Below are 17,583 nucleotides of genomic sequence, written 5' to 3'. Positions count from 1 at the left end.
CTGTGTGTGTGTGTCTGTTTTGAAGCTATGGAACCAGCGTTATAAGGCTAAGGTCCTTTACACCCCCAGGCTAGAGTGCTCACGGAGACCAGGTGGGACCGAAAGGTAAGCGAACTCAGGTTAAGTTCTCCCTTCCCCATATCAAACATCGTCTGCCATTGGTATCAGACTAGGATGTGGTCTGTTAAATATCCGGAATGCAGTCCCTTGTTATAAAATAGCGTAAATTCCTAAATCCATGTAGTGGATTCCACGTGCTTTTTAATTTCACGTGCAACTTTTTATGTAACTATGGAAATGGTGGCTCAAGACGCCAAACAGCAAATTACACGACCAAAATTTTTAAAATAAAAAGAAAACACTCACAAAAGCAAGCCCATTCGGCAGAGGTACCAGTACCCTGGGTGTGGGGAGTCCAGTCAGCCCGCAGAGCCGCGACCTGGTGCTCCCCCAGCGCACGCCTCCGGGGAACGAGCCCGCGCACCTGCAGAGGCAGGACCCAAGTTCAGGGGCTTTGTCTCCACAAACAACAAAGACCCGCCCTGCAGCGCTCCAGCCGCTTCCAACTGACCCCTGCAGCCTCGGGAACCCCCGCATCCCGCCAGAGCCGCGGGCCCCCGCCCCACCCCCACGGGCCGCGGTTCCCCCCTGCGGCCCCGCCCCCCCAGCGCGCCACTACCTCCAACCCGCCTCTACTCCAGGCCCCGCCCCCGGCCCCGCCCCCTGCGCCCCAGCCCCGACCTTCCCGGCCCACCTGAGCCCCCACCCGACTGGTCCCCCAACCCGACTGGTCCCCCAACCCGACTGGTCCCCCCTCCCCGTTCAGCACTGCGCCCCTCCCCCGTTGGGTCCCCTTTAAGTGTCGTGCCCCACCCGGTGGAGGCTCCCGCCTCCCACGCCCCGCTCCCGGGCCCCTTTAAGCGCCGCGCCCCCACCCCCCCGAGACCCCCGCCTCCCGCGCCCCTCCCCCGGTCCCCTGCCCCCGCCCCCCGGTTCCGGGGCCGGGCGGGGTCCCGGGGCCAATGGCGGACGCGCGGCGGCCGCGCTCCTCCCGCGCTCCTCCCGCGCCGGCGGCGGCTCCTCCCGCGGGGAGAACTGTCAGCGCGCGGCGGCGGCGGGCCAGCCCCGTCATATGACCGGCCGGCGGTCCCGGCGCCGAGCACAGCTCCCCGCGCCGCGATGGCCCCGCCGCCGCCCCCGGCCGCGCGCTGAGCCGGGCCGAGGCCGCGGAGCCGCAGCCGCAGCGGAACCGCAGCGCCATGGCCCCGACCCTGCTGCAGAGGCTCTTCAACAGGAAGGGCGGCGGCGGCTCCGCGGCGGCGGCTGCCCCGGGCCGGGCGCCCCGGGAGGGGCCGGCCTTCAGGTGAGGGGCCTGGGACAGACGGGCGGGGGGCGGAGGGGAAGGGGATGGGGGAAAGGAAAAGGGGACGGGGTCTCCCAGGCCGCCGCCTCCGGCACCGCAGGCCCTGGTCCGCCCGGTCGCGGGCCCCCTTCCCGCTCGCGGTTGCCGGGGCTCCCAGGGTGCCGCCCGGGGGTCTGGGGGCCGCGGTGGGGGCCGGGGCGCCGCTTCGGCCCTATTGTGTCCGTGACTCTGCTCTGAACTTGGAAGCGCGCGGCGGCACGAGCGCGGTACCCTCCTCCTCCCTGGCCTGGGGACCGGTTCTCGGACGCGTGGATGGGAGCGTGTCGTTTCTCCGTCTTGGCGGGGCCGGCGGCGCGTGGTGTGTGCGGGGCCCGAGATGCTCTAGGAAGTGGCCGAGGGAGGGGGCCTCACAAAGCTGGGGTGTGTGTGCTCGGACCTGCCCTCCCAACACGCGCCCCCGGAGACGCGCCGCTCGCCCGGGGGGCGCGCTGGCTTCTTGGGTGCCTTAGGTTGATTTCTCTGGTTCGTTTCCCCGACAACCTCGTGCGGCGGCTATGACCATAATTCCCATTTTACAGCCAGGGAGACGTAAAGTCGCAGAGAACCGAGCAGCTTGTTTGGCGTCTGAACTTGCATTTCACCCAAGCTGTGTGACCAGACAGTCCAGTACGAAATCTCTAGGCTCGTTTGCTTTCAAGGGCTCTTTTTTAAAAGAGGCCTTCTTATATTGTCTTTCAGCCCACTTGCGTTGAGAAGTTCGTTTCTTTCCCCGTAACTGTTGTTTTCCAGCAAGTATTTTAAGTGAGCATCTACTTCCAATCCTGACACTTTTCGTCTAAAGTGCCTTGCAAAAAGAGTTTAAAGTCTTCCTATCTGTGCACTAGGTCTAGACTCAGTGTAATAAGCCTTTTAAAAGTTTTAAGTGAAACTTTGAATACATTTTGGACTAAGTTTTATGCTCTAGATTTTGCTTTTCTTAAATTCCACTTACTGGGAGCACACAAAGCCCCTGGTTGCAGTTACGTGAATATTACCAGTATTTAGTGTCTGTGGTGTGTGTGTGGGTGTGTGCTGTTGTTTGGAAAGTAAATTGTGAAGACAACACACCTTCGTTAAATTCTCCTGTGTTCTGCAGGTGAACTGAATCGTTACCATTGGAGTAGGGCAATCTACCCCTTTCACTGCTGTGGGTCCTAGTGATGCTCTGTTGCTTCAGGGAACGGTAGAATTACTTGAGGCTCAGGGTGTGTAATTTCTTCTCTTCCTCCCAGTAACCCAGACTTGGTGGGGGTGGGGTGGGGGGGGGACAAAGCCTGGAGGGAACAGGGCATGAGTTACAGCTATCTTTGCTTGAGCAGCTCTTGTCTAGCGTGTGAGAGCCCCAAATGCCTGGCCATAGTTTGCCATGTTCTCTGCTCACTTGCCCACACAGTGTTTCCCTCCATCCACAACTGCAATGGAGTGTATTTTGAACCAAAAAACACTGTGGCTATATTTAGGCCCTGGCCATATTAGGGAAACTGATTGTAACTTGGTGGGAACATTTTCAGTGTGGTGTTCTGACTTCCTGTCAGTGTCTAGTGAAGAACACAAAATTGGGCCAAGGACTGGTTATGGGTTTTGTCTTTGTTGACTGCCTTAGGATTTTCTGTAAGTTTTGGAGGTAAATGTGTTGGAGAGAATTGGTGATCCCAGGACCCTTCAGCAGTGTGTCTTCACCTTGGAAAAGGTGAAGTAAAGACTCAGGAAGATGAGGGCAAATCAACCATGACACGTCACATTGACCCGGGGCGCCCGGGCAAGTCTTTCCTCCTGCTTTCTCACCTGACTTGACTCTCAGATGCTGTGAAGCCGTCCTGGGAGAGCCTCCTGGAAAATGTCCCCCTCCTGCCCTGTATGAGATTTAACCAAATAGGAGCTGGCTTGTGCTTTCAGGGGAACGGGTACCTCAGACAGGGAATGAGCTGCCCTTGGGGGCTCTGTGGTGGTTTAGATTTCCAGAAGTTAAGGTGTAAACCTTCCCTTAAAACTCTAGCATGCCTAATGTGAATTTAGTATTTTTCAGTGCGTTTAGATACTGGAGGTAACTTGTAGATCTTGAGAAGGAAAGGAAGATTCAGGTAGGCTTTGGGGGCAGTTTTGTAGCATAGATTGCTATATATTTGGAGAAAAACCTAAGTAAAAATAAGGTCCAGTTTATATATATACCTTTTTTTTTTTGTTTTAGAAGTTTTCTATATCTTCTTGCAGTGATGGACTTCCACTAGTTATTTTAAACTTTTCCCCACTCCTCCGAGGTCTTGCCCTGGATAGTGCTCTATTAACCCCGGGCCTCGCCACGTCCCTGACTTTACAGCCGTCTTTATGTCCCTCCAGTTCTCTGGAATTTATTAGAGAGGAACTTTGAGGACCAGGGTAAGTAGCTTACCTTGCAGGTCTTTTTCAGATCTTTGTATTTCCTAGGGTTCCTCCTGCAAAGAATCATCACATTTGAGATTCCTTCTTAGTGTATTTCTTTGAGGTTCTTGACAGGAAGCCCTTTTCATAGCTCTGAGGAAAGAGCTTGCTAGGAAAACAGGAAAAGAATCAGAAGAGATTGAATTTATAAGTTTGAGAGGAATTATGATTATGGTTTTTGTGAAATGTAAGCTCCATTTAAAGTTATAAAGTTGCATTATGGTCTTGAAATTTGAAAGAATTCTTTCTGCTTTCACTTTTAACTAATTGACACACACACACACACACACTTTTGAATTTTTTCCAGAAGGATAAATTAGAACAAAATGAGGTTATGTGTCTGGCAGCTCAAATAAGAAATAGAATTGGGTTCCTGGTCGCCTTGCGTCTCAGGTCAACATGTTCATTTTAGGAACTTTTAAAAGCCAAGATGTGTCCACCAACTTCTTGCATGTCTGGTTCAAGTTTGAAACTTTATCTTTTTTTAAATGTTTCTGGTAAATTAGTGGACCAGTTTCCGCCTCAGATGTGTATGCAAGATGGAGGCGGAAAAGATCATGAGTTATCCAGTGTCTTATTTGGGACCAGGTAGATGAGGTAAGCATGTATGTCGCCTGGGACACGAGGAGTCAAGAGAGCGCTTCAGCCGCTGGGCCAGTGACTAAGTACTGGGAAGAGACCCCCCCCCCACACACACACACACCCCTCCAGTCCTGAATATTTGAGGTCACATTGCCTAGTTCGGGCTAATCCACGTCTTCCACGTTGAAGTCACCTGCTCCAGGGTTAGTATAATTTAATCCACTTATCGTTATCTGAGAGGGTCTGATGCTTAGCTCCTGGGTGCATGACTTTGAGTCCACCTGTGCATACCAGGGTAGGACATCTGAGGACAGCAGGTCCTTCACCGACATGCCTCAGTAGCAGAGAACACACTGGAAACTGTAACAGGAAGATCATTCAGACGCTGATAAGGGGCACACTCTTGGTTAAGTACCGTACTGAGGACACCCTGTTCTCATCCTCGCTGTGACTGAGGGCCTGGCCAGGAGTTACTCTTCCCTCTAGCAGGAGGGCTGCCCCCTGCCTGCCCACCAGCTCCCAGGACGCTAGCATCTAGTGAGATTTTCCTGGGGTAAGGGAGGAAAATTCTGGAAAAAACATAGATAGCTCCACTACAGCACATTTTTAATGATCTTCTTAATAAGACACGTGATACATAAATCATGCGATTGGTCAGCACACCCACCCCACCACAACGCCTGGTCCTGAGCTGGGCCCTGGAGGGTGTTAAGAATTTGGGGTCAGAGTCCAGCTCTTATGGTGGGTTCCGTTCAAATCACTTGGAGGACCAGTCAAGGAGACCAGTTTCATCCTGCTTTGTTCCACCATGTGAGTGTAGAGACCCGCGTGTCTCTCTGTTTCTCTGGGCCTCAGTTTTTGTCATTTGTAAGGTGATTGCACCCTTCCTGTGTAATAAGGTTGCAATAGGGAGGTAATATATTTGAAAATATTGTGAGAAGAGTAAAATGCAGTACAGAACGATTTTAGGTATTACCAAGGGCCTCTTAACTCATGGAATTCAGTATCACTCATATTGAGGCTTTATAAAACTGAACTGTTTTTCAGAGGCTGATTTCTCCTTTACGTAGTTGGAATACTCGAGACAGAGCTGAAGCAACTTGTTATTACTTCTCTTTTTTACCTCGATGGTGTTGGTCATGAAACAGATTGAATTTTCAGAGGAGTGCTAAGACCCTCATCAGACCTGGATGAAGGTGGCTGGGCGGTCAGGATTGACTTTAGGAGTGTGGTGTGTTTTTCAGAATTATTTGCAAGTTTTTCCTATCAAGAATAAAATCTTATTTAAGTGGAAAGGAAAAATTTGTTAGGTGAAGTGATACAACTGGACAACGGATGGCACTCTGCAGCTGCCAAATCTTTATTTTTTGACTCTCTCTATGTACATATACATGTACATGTGTATTCATATGTGTACATGTTTGTGTATTGCACATACAAAGGTGTTCTCTGGAAGAAGTAAAAACAATGTAAACTTGTGAATGATATTGAAGGTAGGTGTGGGACCACACACGTGGGGACAGGGTGAGTAGCCCCGCACTAGGATTTTAACAGCGGTGGTCAACCCATGGGTGAAATTTTTATTTGATTCTTCTCTGTTTTATATTTGGTTGGTGTTTTGGGTTTTGCTCTAATCCATTTGTGTTACTTTTGTGATTTAAGTTATATTAAATGTTAAGTAGGCTCTGGAGTATTTTCCATTGTGAGGTAGGGATTAAGTGTAAGATTTGCCGAGAAACCCAATTTGGATAAAAAGTCTTTATAGATTTTCTCTTCTTTGCTAAAATAACTGGTAGTTCCTGTTATTAAGAGTAATATGCTGTGAATTTTAATGTACTTAACACCGAAGTTCTTGATGATCCTTAGGAGGGCAGTTTAATTGGTGAAGTTGATAATTGAAGGCAATACTCGTGGGCACAATTTCTACTGGTGGGGCAAGGTTCCTGCCTCCCCCAACCTCAGCCAGCATGGTGTCCACCAGGGCTCAGGAGCTGCAGCCAGGTCCCCAGGTGATCACCTGGATCAAGAGAGATCTAACTAAGATTTATTTGAAGTGTGTTTGGAAAAAGGTGACACAACTTTTTAGATTTGGGGGAAGCTTAAGTAAGTTTAAGGGGCTGGGATTGGATGTTTTTAAAGCTGAGAGACGTATTACAGTTTTAAGTTCTGAATGTGAAATGGTCATGTTACATGTTGTCATTTGACTTAGCAGGTGGTCTCGAGAGATGGGCTGGGCACGCAATGTTTTAAAGCATAGAGGGTAGAGATAAAGAGGGGCTGATTTCTGCCACCATGGATTTGGGTTGTGTTTCCCATGGTCTGCCCATCAGATCAGCCTGAGGAAGCCCCTACAGTTGTTGTTCCTTGGCAAAGGAAGTCGTAAAAGATTGTCCTTGTGCTTCTGAAATGATCTGGCTGTTGGTGTGAACTCCTGGTGGGTGAATCTGATTTGAGAACTGGTGCTGTGCGATTTCCCCAGACACTGTTTTTCTTGGTGTGGGCACAAAAGAACACATGTTTTATCCTGATTGTCCGAGTCCCTTGCTGGCATGAACGATCAGGCCTGCTCCATGAGATCACGTCCTTGGCTGTAAAAGTCAGTCTTTCCCTTTGTGGATAAGAATGCTGAAATATCTGGTGAGTTCCTACTTACCAAGTATTCTTCTTATCTCAGGTTTGTGAAAAATGATTATTATGTAAAAGAGGAAAAACAGGATGGGCTTTTCCAGCTAACTGGGCATGTAATGGTGACTTCCCTCAACCCCACCCTGTCTGCAAGTGGAACGTCCATGACTCACCGCTCAGGCCACACAGACACCCTTTTGCAGCGTGTGCGGATGGGGGCAGGATGGGGGTGCTAGGGGCTGGGCTACTGTTCCTCTGTGTTCAGCCAGAAGTGTCCAGCTGCCTCTGTGATGGACTCCCGGGAAGGACAATGTGCCCCCTCACACATTGTGCTGTTTTTCTTATTGCACTTTATGTTTGTGCTGAAATAACACAATGTATTAAGTGCAATAAATATAACCATTAACACTGATGTTTTAGGTGTGTGTTAAATGGCAGGTGCTTTCTGTTCCATAAGATTTCAGTATTCGCATGAGTCTGGATCCCCCGCTATCATGTTTTTCTCTCTTTAACTATGTGCTTTTCATTCATAGATACGTTTGGAATATTTTTTCTAGTTATTTGTCCCTGAATCTTGCTTCATATGTAGATCATGCTCTGGAATTTGCACCCAGTGTTGTGTTATGAAGAGATAGGTGCCTGCTTTATGAAGATGATTTTATCACCACACTTAAGACATTTTCTTCATCATATACGAGCATTTCTGTATTTGGGGTAATACACCTTTAAATCAGAGACCACTAGTGTCTGATTAGTCATGGATATCTATTTGAAAATGACCACCAGTTCATGCAGAGTGGTCACTGGGGGAGTAGAAATTCATCCCCAGAGCTGATGGCGGTTGAGGGGAAACCTGCATATCTGATGGAAACCTCAGCTTAATTTCTAGTGAGGATAGTTGTATGTTGGATATTAATAATGTAACCACGCATCCATCACATGTGGACAACCTAAGTAAACTGTGTGTTGATGATAGAAGGATTTTTCTGGGGAAATTGATAGTCCATTTATTTGAATATACTCTAAGTTACATTGTGTAATCCAGCAGCCCCCAACCTTTTTGACACCAGGGATGGGATTCATAGAAGACAGTTTTTTCCATGGACCAGGGGAGTAGGGAATGGTTTTGGGATGATTCAGACGCATTACATTTATTGTGCACTTTATTATTATTATGTTAGTTCAACCTCAGATCATTAGGCATTAGATCCAGGAGATTGCGGATATCAGTAATGGATATCAGTAGAAATGGAACATATACATGAATTTACTTGACAATTTAACACAACCTTAGAAATATACTCACTTTAGAAGTATCTGGTTTTCCTTGATGAAAATGCTCTCGAGACCCTGTAATGCTAAATGCTACACTGCTGAGATTTACTTGTCAAACAGTCACTGTTTCATTTTATTTATTTGTGACCTACTCTGACAAAAACGTGTGTGTTTAAATTTTGTATCCATGGAACTTTTCACAGAACATATTTTCATTTATTTTGATGGTTTAACAAACAGAAAACTAGCATTTGCTTACAAGTACGCATATGTCAGTTAGATGGAATTTGGATTTTTGCATTTCACTGGTGAATTTTGCTCACTAAACTTTTTGTTCAGTTGTCATGGCAACTGTGTTCCTTCACAAGTTGGAGACAAGTTAGACATTAACCTGCATATTCCTCAGAGATGAAACAGGTGTTGATTTAGGATGTGTTAGGAAGAAGCAGCAAAATCACCAGTCTAATCAGTTCTGCCTTTAACACCTTACACTTAAACTTCAGATTGCCAACCATCTTACCCTGGTGTACCCAGAAAATTGAGAGTTTTCTTCTGTCTTATGGTTGAAACCTTTGGAGTAATGGGAAGAGATTAGTGTGTTTGATTTCATCTAGCTCTTATTTGACTATCCTCATTTACTCAAGTTCTTTTCTAAAACAGGATTGAGAAATAGTAACAAAAATATCATTTAGCCAATTTAAGCATACATTTGAGTAATTGAATGAAACAAGAAAACATCCATGTTGTGGTTAGATATGGGAATTCTTCTAATCCTAGCCCTCCTGCCCCAGCTGTAGTGCTTAGTGCAGGGCTTGGCAGGAAGTTGTACTTAAATGCTTGTTAGAGGAATGAATGAATGAATGGATGAGACTTTTGCAGGCAGACAATCCTTAAAGATTCTCTGGTATTCCAGAACCTGATCTCTTGATATACTATGTTTTTTTCTTGATGTGTCTGATATGCGTTGTGTCATTTGTCAAAGGAACCTTGTTATAGACAATGCAGTTTCCTTCTTTCCGTTAATATGAATGAATTCTTTTTCTGATATAAAAATAATGAGGTAAATACTCTAAAGGGACGTGCCCTCTCCTTAAAAAACAAAGAAACATAAAATAGACACTTAAGGGACTTCAGTGGTGGCACAGTGGTAAAGAATCTGCCTGCCAATGCAAGAGACATGGGTTTGATCCTGGATCTGGGAAGATCCCACCTGCCACGGAGCAACTAAGCTTATGCACCATAACTGTTGAGCCTGCCCTCTAGAGCCCAGGCACGGCTGCTGAGCCCATGTACCACAACTACTGGAGCCTGTGTGCCCTGGAGCCCATGCACCACAGCAAGAGAAGCCTTGACAATGAGAAGCCCACACACTGCAGCCAGAGTGTAGCCCTCACTCACCACAACTAGAGAAAGTCCGTGTAGCAACAAAGACCCAGTGCAGCCAAAACTCAAAATGAATAAATAAAATGATCAAAATGACACTTAAGTAATATACCTAATCAGTTGTGAAACACCATAGCTATTGAAAGCAGCCTATAGGAAAAGTATTTAATAATATCTGTAAACCTCTGAAATTACTAGCCAACTGTGCTATAAAACTGTTTTATGCTATTTAGCATTATTAAATTTTCGTGTGGCTTGGTAAAACTGAAATACGTTATAGAATGAAATTAGCTAAGTGGCTGTTTCAAACAAGATACAGCACGCGTGCTCGGTCACTTCAGTCGTGTCTGACTCTTTGTGAATCTATGGACTATAGCCCACCGGGACCCTCTGTCCCTGGGATTCTCCAGGCAAAAATACTGGAGTGAGTTGCCATGCCCTCCTCCATGGGGTCTCCCCAACCCAGGGATGGAACCTGAGTCTCCTGTGTCGTCTGCATTGCAGGTGGATTCTTTACCACTGAGCCACTGGGGAACTTAATTCTAAAAACAATGTTGGTATTCTAAATCCTCAGAGATGGGGTTTGCAGGCTGCAGGAAGTAAGTGCTTTAGAAAAAAAGATGGCATCTTCTTTGCATTCCATGCGTGATGTTTTCAGCTGAAAAACTCATTTAAAATGGGTTTATAAACCCGGCGTGCCCTTTAGGAGGAGATGGCCCAGACTGATGTGTCATTGGCGATGGCCTCGGTGAGTGGGGAGGGAGGCCACGAGCAAACACTTCCTGGCTTAGCAGCCAGTGCTGTTTGCTTTAGGCTGGGGCACTGGTTGCCAGGGCCACACGAGCCCGCAGAGGGCCAGGAAAGCTGCCTGGTCCCTTCCGTCTGTGCAGGGCCCTGTGGGGACCCTAGGAACACCCTGACCTGGAACAGGTCAGCCCTGACCAGGAACACTGCGTGCCACTCAGTGCCACACGCTCCTGAGAAACAGCGCACAGATTAAATTACGATTGTGTTCAAGGTTAACTTTTAAATGCACCTGATTAAAAATCAAACAGTATAAAATGGTATACATTGAAATACAAGTTTCTCACTTCACACCCCTAATCTCTCTTTCCAAAGGCCACCCTTTTTATTTTGGGCTGTGCTGGATGTTCGATGCTGCATGGGCTTTCTCTAGTTGTAGCAAGCAGGGGCTACTCTTCATTGTAGTGCATGGGCTTCTCATTGTGGTGACTTTCCTTGTTGCCGAGCGCGGGCTCCCGAGTGCTCTGGACTCAGTAGTTGCAGCACCTGGGCTCTGTGTGTGCGGATTCCGGGGCTCTCGTGGCACGGGCTCAGTAGCTGTGGCACGTGGGCTTAGTTGGTCCTTGGCATGCGGAATCTTCCCAGACCGGGAATCACACCCGTATCTCCTACACTGGCAGGTGGATTCTTTACCACTGAGCCACCAGCGAAGTCCAGGCTACCTTTATTATACCAGTTTCTTTTAGTTTATCCTTCTGGAAATATTCTGTGCAGACACAAGAAAAAACATCACCTTTCATTCACAGAAATGGTAGTTGCTATACACACCATCCAGCATGTTGCTAATACCTGCCTAGTCTCCACTGACTGAATGCACATAGAAGACTTTATTTAACCCAGTGGTTCTCCAGGCTGGCTGGACATTACAGGGCCCCAGAAAGATTTAAATGCCCAGACCATTCCCCGAGATTCCAGTTTCGTTAACCCTGGTTGTCTATGGTCTGTCTTTATGAACACCCTACTCGGGTACTTTTAGTGTGCAGTCAAGTACACAGCCCTCTGTTGATGAACGTTTAGATTGTTTTCAGTCTTTTTTTTTTTTATCAGAGATGGTGAACGTCCTGGTCAGAAGATGTTTCTGCAGAAGCTCAAGTATCTTTCTAGGGTTAGGATCCAGGGTGGAATTTCTGCCAAATCACTCTCTGGAGATGCTGCACCTGCCTACGCTCCTAGCCGTGTGACTGTGTTAACACTTGAGTGGCTGTCTAGTGGAGGTGATTGAAAGTGCCCTGAAGAACCCGTGCCTGTAGGTGGACTGTACCTTCTACCTGGGAGTTATTGACCCCTTGTCTAGCTTGTACTCTGGGGCCCGAATGATTTAAAAGAAAAATGTTCTGTGCGTGAAGGTGTTAAAAAGAAAAACCAAAAAAAAACTTTTGTACCTGGAGATGTTCTTTAAGCATGATTCTTATAATGATAAAAATCTAAAAGAATTATGATAGTTGTCTAACAGCTGGAAAGTAGCTAAATTGTGATGTTAGCTTCATAGGATATTATATGATGATTAAATGATTATGGGGACTTTATTAATATAATTAAATTAAGTATTTTAATACAATATATAAAATATATTAATGCATATTTAATATATCAACAAATACATAAAATACTAAATATATATCATGTTGATTATAACACATGCTACAAAACATACATAAATACTAATATATAAATATACATATAAAATGTTACAATTAATAACATAATATTATTATAAAATATTAGATATGGTAAATAAAAATCTTAAAATCAATTGGTTCCTACAATATGAATATATTAGTAAAATATGTAAATGTATGACCAAGGACTAGAAGAAAAACAGAAAAATGCAAGAGTTGATGTTATGGGGTAATGACCTTGTAGGTAAATATTCTTTTTATTTTTTTTTTCCTCTGTGATTTTTATTTTTTTAAAAAATGTACAAAAGAGAACAACTTAAGGCTTATCAGAAAGGTGGAGTCCCAGGCGGGGGCCCTGCCTCAGCCGGGTCTCTGCACTTGGAGGCTTGTCCAGCTGCCCCATCATATTTTGTCCCTCTGGGACACAGGGGGTGTTCAGAAGCATACTGTGGCCCTTCTCTGCCCCCCAGGCTGACCTCTGTCCCCATAGCCTGGTTTAATGCTCTGCTGTCCCTGTCCTGAAATTCTCAATTCTTGAACAAGTGGCCCCACGTCTTCATTCTGCAAGTTATGTAGCCGGTCTTGTCTGTCCTCCTTTGAACCTATCTTTTTCAGGCCATGCAGTACCCAGGCAGTGCTCATGTCCTGGAGCATGTGGAGGGGCCCAGGCACTCCAGCCTGGGGCAGGAGTCTCTGGTTTTCAAAGGTTTTAAGGCTGGAGTCGCTGCACCTACCACCCTTCAGCCCCACACAGCCCTGATGACCTGCTTTCCTGAATGCCTCATTCCTGGGCCCTCTTGCCTCCCGGACCTTGCAGCATGGCCTCGACTGAGGCATTTGCTCTCTGAGCCCCACTCCAAAGATGAAGGGGACGGTCTCTAAACATCAGTCAGCTCGGACCTTCTTCAACTTTTCCTCTCGCTTACCTGCCTACCAAGCTTTTATTCACACATCAAAGCCTTAGCTAAAATGCCCTTTCCCCAGGAGGCCTTCTCCACTCCCTCTCTGGACTCTCCCAGCTCTGGGTCCTTTCCTTTGGTCCTGTGGGTCTGGAAGTATTTATGTCTGGTTCTGTCGCTCCCAAACTGGAGGCTTCTGAGGGAACACAAGCCGACATAGACAGGTTGAATGGTTTCTCAGATCCTACTGTGGGTATCTGGTACCTTATGAGGACCAGTCCAGATATGTCAAGACTCCAGACTGGCTCTTCCTCTGTGTGATGTTGGAATGGCCCTGTTTTGTTCTGAGACAAATTTAAAAAATTAAAAAAAATTCCTTTAGTATGGGCAATAAATAAAAATTAAGAAAAATTCTTTTATAATGCAAATAGCCATTTCTGGTTTTAAAAATACATTTTCGTATTCTAAGCCTCGTTAACTATGGCCTCTCTGTGTAAGTGGTGTGTCTGCAGTCTTTTAAGATGCCTGTAAGTAGCTGCATCTCCGGAGTGTTGGAGGAGCCCCCCGTGTCTGTGGAGGAGGGACCATTTCCTGTGCTCTAGGCACCGTGCTTCCTGGCCTTTGCTTACATCCTCTTGCAGTTACCCTTTGACGGTGGGTGTTTTATTAGCTAATTTGTAGATATAAAGTTGTAATAATTTACAGATAAAAACCTAGGCTTGCTGGAGATCAATGTCTGGTTAACCAGTGGCCCTGGGAATTTAAAACCCAATTCAGTACATGGTCTGTATTCCTTCTCTACAGGTTAACATTTGAAGTTCCTAAGAGGTTTATAAGGAAGTGTGAGGTCTGATGTTTCTAGGGAGCTTCCCATTTAACTGTGCAATTGTAGATTCCAAGTTTAAAAGCTAACCGGTGGTGCAAAGCAGTTAGTAGATCAGGACCGAGTGTACTGTCCTCTTCAGATGGCAGGAAGGACTGAGGGCTCTGTAGTCTGGCTGCTTAAAGGCGGCTTCACCCAGGAGTTACGACCTGAGGGGTAGGACTCAGGGCTGGAGAGGCTGAAGGTGTGTTCCTGGGTTCGTGAATGGACCAGATTCTTTGATGTTAGAGTTCTTCCGGGAGGCAGGATCCCCTGGCCAGAACGTGCAAGGCCTTGCAAGCATTATACACATGTTCAGCTTTAAATTTCAGTGGCCCCAAAGAATAAGTGGAGGTCCTCAATCTGTACTTGGAGGGTTAATAGAGTAGGGAATCCGTTGTGGATTTGTATTCTTGAGTTCAAAGCCAGCTCCCCCCACTTATATCATAGGGCACACCTGTCTTGGTTTTTTCTTCAGTAAAGTGAATGTAAAATGGCTTTTCTTGCAAGGTCCCGAGGACTCGAGTGCACATCAGTTACACCCGCTGCACAGCACTTAGCACCTGTCAGGCCTTCCGTTGACAGCAGGTCTTGTCACTCTCAGAGTCCAGTGTTTTTGTCTGCTTCTGCTTCCAGCTCCTCCAGCTTCTTCCCTGTGTTAATCCCGACTCTGGGCGATGTCCAGACTGTGGAGAAGTGGCAGGTGGCTTGTCTTCATCAGGAGGTGGTGTTCCTTCCCCCAAAGCACTGGGGAGCCACTGCAGGTGTGAGCACGGGTGGGCGAAGCAGTGTAGCACAAATACTTTCGCTTAAATTTTGGTGCCGGATCCAGATCAGTGCAGTTTTACTGTGTGTGATATTCCTTAGTCTCCCCCGCATCCCCCACCCCAGGCTTCTCATCTCTGAAGGGAAGAACAAAATGGATACAAGCCGGTAATGTCACGGTTCCCCTTTATGGTTCCCCTCCTAGCTCGTGGCAGAATCCATACGTGTAGAGAGCTCACTGGTCTCTTTTTTTAAACTGTTAAGAATCTGTTACTCGCATTTTTTTTTTTCAAGATTTGTTTGTGTATTTATGGCTGCACTTGTGTCTTCATTGCTTCCCCTGGGCTTTCTGTAGTTGCAGTGACCAGGGACCGAGGACTGCTCTGTTTGGTGTGTGGGCTTCTCACTGGTGGCTCCTTTGTTGAGGAGGAGCATGGGCTTCGGGGTGCGTGGGCTTCGTTGCCCCACCTTATGTGGGATCTTTGTGGACCAAGGATCACACCCATGTCCTCTATACTGGCAGGCGGATTCTTACCACAAGACAATCAGGGAGCCACACTGTCCCCCACTTAAAGTAAAGACTTTTTAAAGATCAGTTTTAGGTTTACAGTAAAACTGAGAGGAAGGTCCAGAGGTTTCCCCTTTACCCGAGTGGTACTTTTTTTTCTCCCAATGGCCAATCTACCTTCACACACCATCATCACAAAGCCCTTAGTTAACTTTCAGGTTCATTCTTGGTGTCGTATGCTCTGTGAGTTTGGACAAATGTGTAATGACACGTTTCCATCGTTGTAACATCATACAGGGTATTTTCATGGTCTTAAAATCCGCTGTGCTCTGCCTGCTCCTCTCCTCTCCCACTCCCAGGTATCTCTTTTCATAGCCCAGGAGTTCCTTTTTTTTCCCTAAGTGGTTTTCCAAGTTTTGTGAAGAGCTGAACAGTTTCCTGAAATTGCAGACCTGTACCAAGGAGAGGAGATTGCATTTGAACACGAGTTGGATTTTTACAAATAGAAAAGGGGGTGGACAAGGGGGCAGAGAGGAATTTGTCTCAGAAACTAGATGAAGGGAAAGCTTCCAGCTGTCTATAATCTCACCTAACGGAAGTGCTAAGTACTGACCCTAATTGCAGTGGAGGTGGTGGGGATCTTAGTTTCAAAAACCCGCGCCCTCTGCCTCCTCCAGCTGACACTGTGTCAGGCTACTGGTGCCTGGAGATGCAGCCCACCCACAGCACACAGCCTGCTCAGCATCCTTTCTTCCTTCGTCCAAGCCACCTCCTTCTCACCCAGGTGGTGCTGGACTTTGGTCTCACAGCTGATGACCGCCCGCCACTCTGGTTGCTGCAGCGAGGATGGAGTTTACAGCCTGGACCATAAAAGTCAATATTGTGTTTAACACAGCGGTAGCCACGTAAGTTGTCCGAAGCTTGCCTTGACTGCTAGCATGTTTGGTAGCTGTTTTAACAGCAAGGTTCTTACATTGAAATGAGCACTGGATTGTCAGGATTGTCATGGCCCAATCAGCAGACTGTGGTAGTAGCATCCTGGAGGGAAGTCTTGCCGTCAGTCCTGTGTTAGACCCCCATCTCTCCCCGTGTTTTAGAAACCTTTGTGTGCAGAGCCCTTGGGCTCCAGGAACCAGAGGATACTTTTGGGGGCGGGGTGGTGGTACACAGTTACCCTTGAGGATAAAATAATAGGACTGCTCCTCCCCATCTGAATGAATCCAAAATATTGTTAAACTGTCAGTTATCACCCCTCTGCTCAGAAGACTCACCTTTTCTTCTCATCCTAGAAATATCTGAGCTGTGGGACCTTGACCACCTCTGCCTTGAGCACTGGGACAAGCAGGCTTTGTAGTTTTTTTTGTTTTTTTTTTGGCTGGCTGACATTCTCAGTGAGGGTCTTTCCTCACCATCAGATTAATTCCCACGTGGCCTTTTGGGGTCAGAGGAAGAGGTTGCTGACCTACATTGGTTTAGGCTCTGAGATCCGCACAGCTGAGTTTCTCCATCAGCTCCTGTGCGGTTCCAAGCCCGGCCCAGTCCAGCTTCCCAGGATTTAAGGCTGAGATCAGGCATCAAAGTTTGCAAGTAATTATGGGCTTATCTGTCTTGCACTGCGTTCTCTGCACGTAGTTTCCAGGGGGACCTGACTGGTATGCATGGAGGAATGTGCTTGAGGCATGTTTCAGAGGAAAAGGGAGACGATGTGAAAGGGACAGGGAATTGTCAACTAAGAGTAAGTAATTCTTAAAAAGGAGTAATATATTACATTATGTGTAGGGCTTGAACTTAAGTAACTCAAGCGAAAGGTAGCATAATTAATGCAAGCGAAGAAATGACTTGAAAAAAGGAATGTGTATGTTTGTTTTTGCACATGAACTTGAGGTGCAGCTGAATACCCCAGTCACAGCGCTCAGGAGACAGTGATTGTCAGGGGATATTTTAGGCCAGTATTTGCCAAAGGGGCGTAGGAAATCTACATTTCTCTCAAGACTTTTCTTCTTTTTTTTGTAATTAAAAACATTGAGGAACTTCCCTCGTAATCCTGTAGTTAAGGCTCCATGCTTCCATTGCAAGAGGTGTGGGTTCGATCCCTGATCCAGGAACTAGGATCCCACATGCCTCATGACCAAAAAATTAAAAAGCTGTGAAAAAAATTAAGGCATAATTGATATATAACATTTTATTAGTTTCAGGTGTATATCATGATTTGATATCTATGAATATTGTGAGGCAATTGCTGTAAGTGTAGTTAACGTCTGACAGCTCATGTAGTCACAAAAATGTTTTTTTTTAATCAGGAGAACTTATAAGACCTATTTTCTTAGCAATGTTCAAATATGCGATACAGCATGAACTGTAGTCACCATGCTACGTCATAAGACTTTTCTGTTTCTAGTCCCTCCCTGAAAATGACTTTTGTCCAAATTCTGTGTGCTCTT

The 17,583-nt window shown here is 46.5% G+C and overlaps 1 protein-coding gene across 4 annotated transcripts in view; it reads left to right on the top strand.

Annotated features, from left to right (window-relative positions):
• Positions 1–1,013: 1,013 nt before the first annotated feature.
• The window catches only part of FNIP2 (folliculin interacting protein 2), a 123,548-nt gene continuing 106,978 nt past the window's right edge, over positions 1,014–17,583 (top strand). For 2 of the 4 annotated variants that reach the window (XM_043487414.1, XM_043487408.1), the window contains exon 1: positions 1,124–1,363. In XM_043487414.1, coding sequence (XP_043343349.1) covers positions 1,260–1,363 — 104 coding nt within the window. In that variant the 5' untranslated portion in view covers positions 1,124–1,259. Of the gene's footprint in view, positions 1,364–13,616; positions 16,048–17,583 lie in introns of those variants that run through there. The other 2 variants (XM_043487409.1, XM_043487411.1) reach the window with 2 other exon arrangements.

This window comes from Cervus canadensis, chromosome 1 (assembly GCF_019320065.1).
Source record: "Cervus canadensis isolate Bull #8, Minnesota chromosome 1, ASM1932006v1, whole genome shotgun sequence".
Lineage (NCBI taxonomy): Eukaryota > Metazoa > Chordata > Mammalia > Artiodactyla > Cervidae > Cervus > Cervus canadensis.
This window is presented reverse-complemented; position numbering and strand designations above follow the sequence as displayed.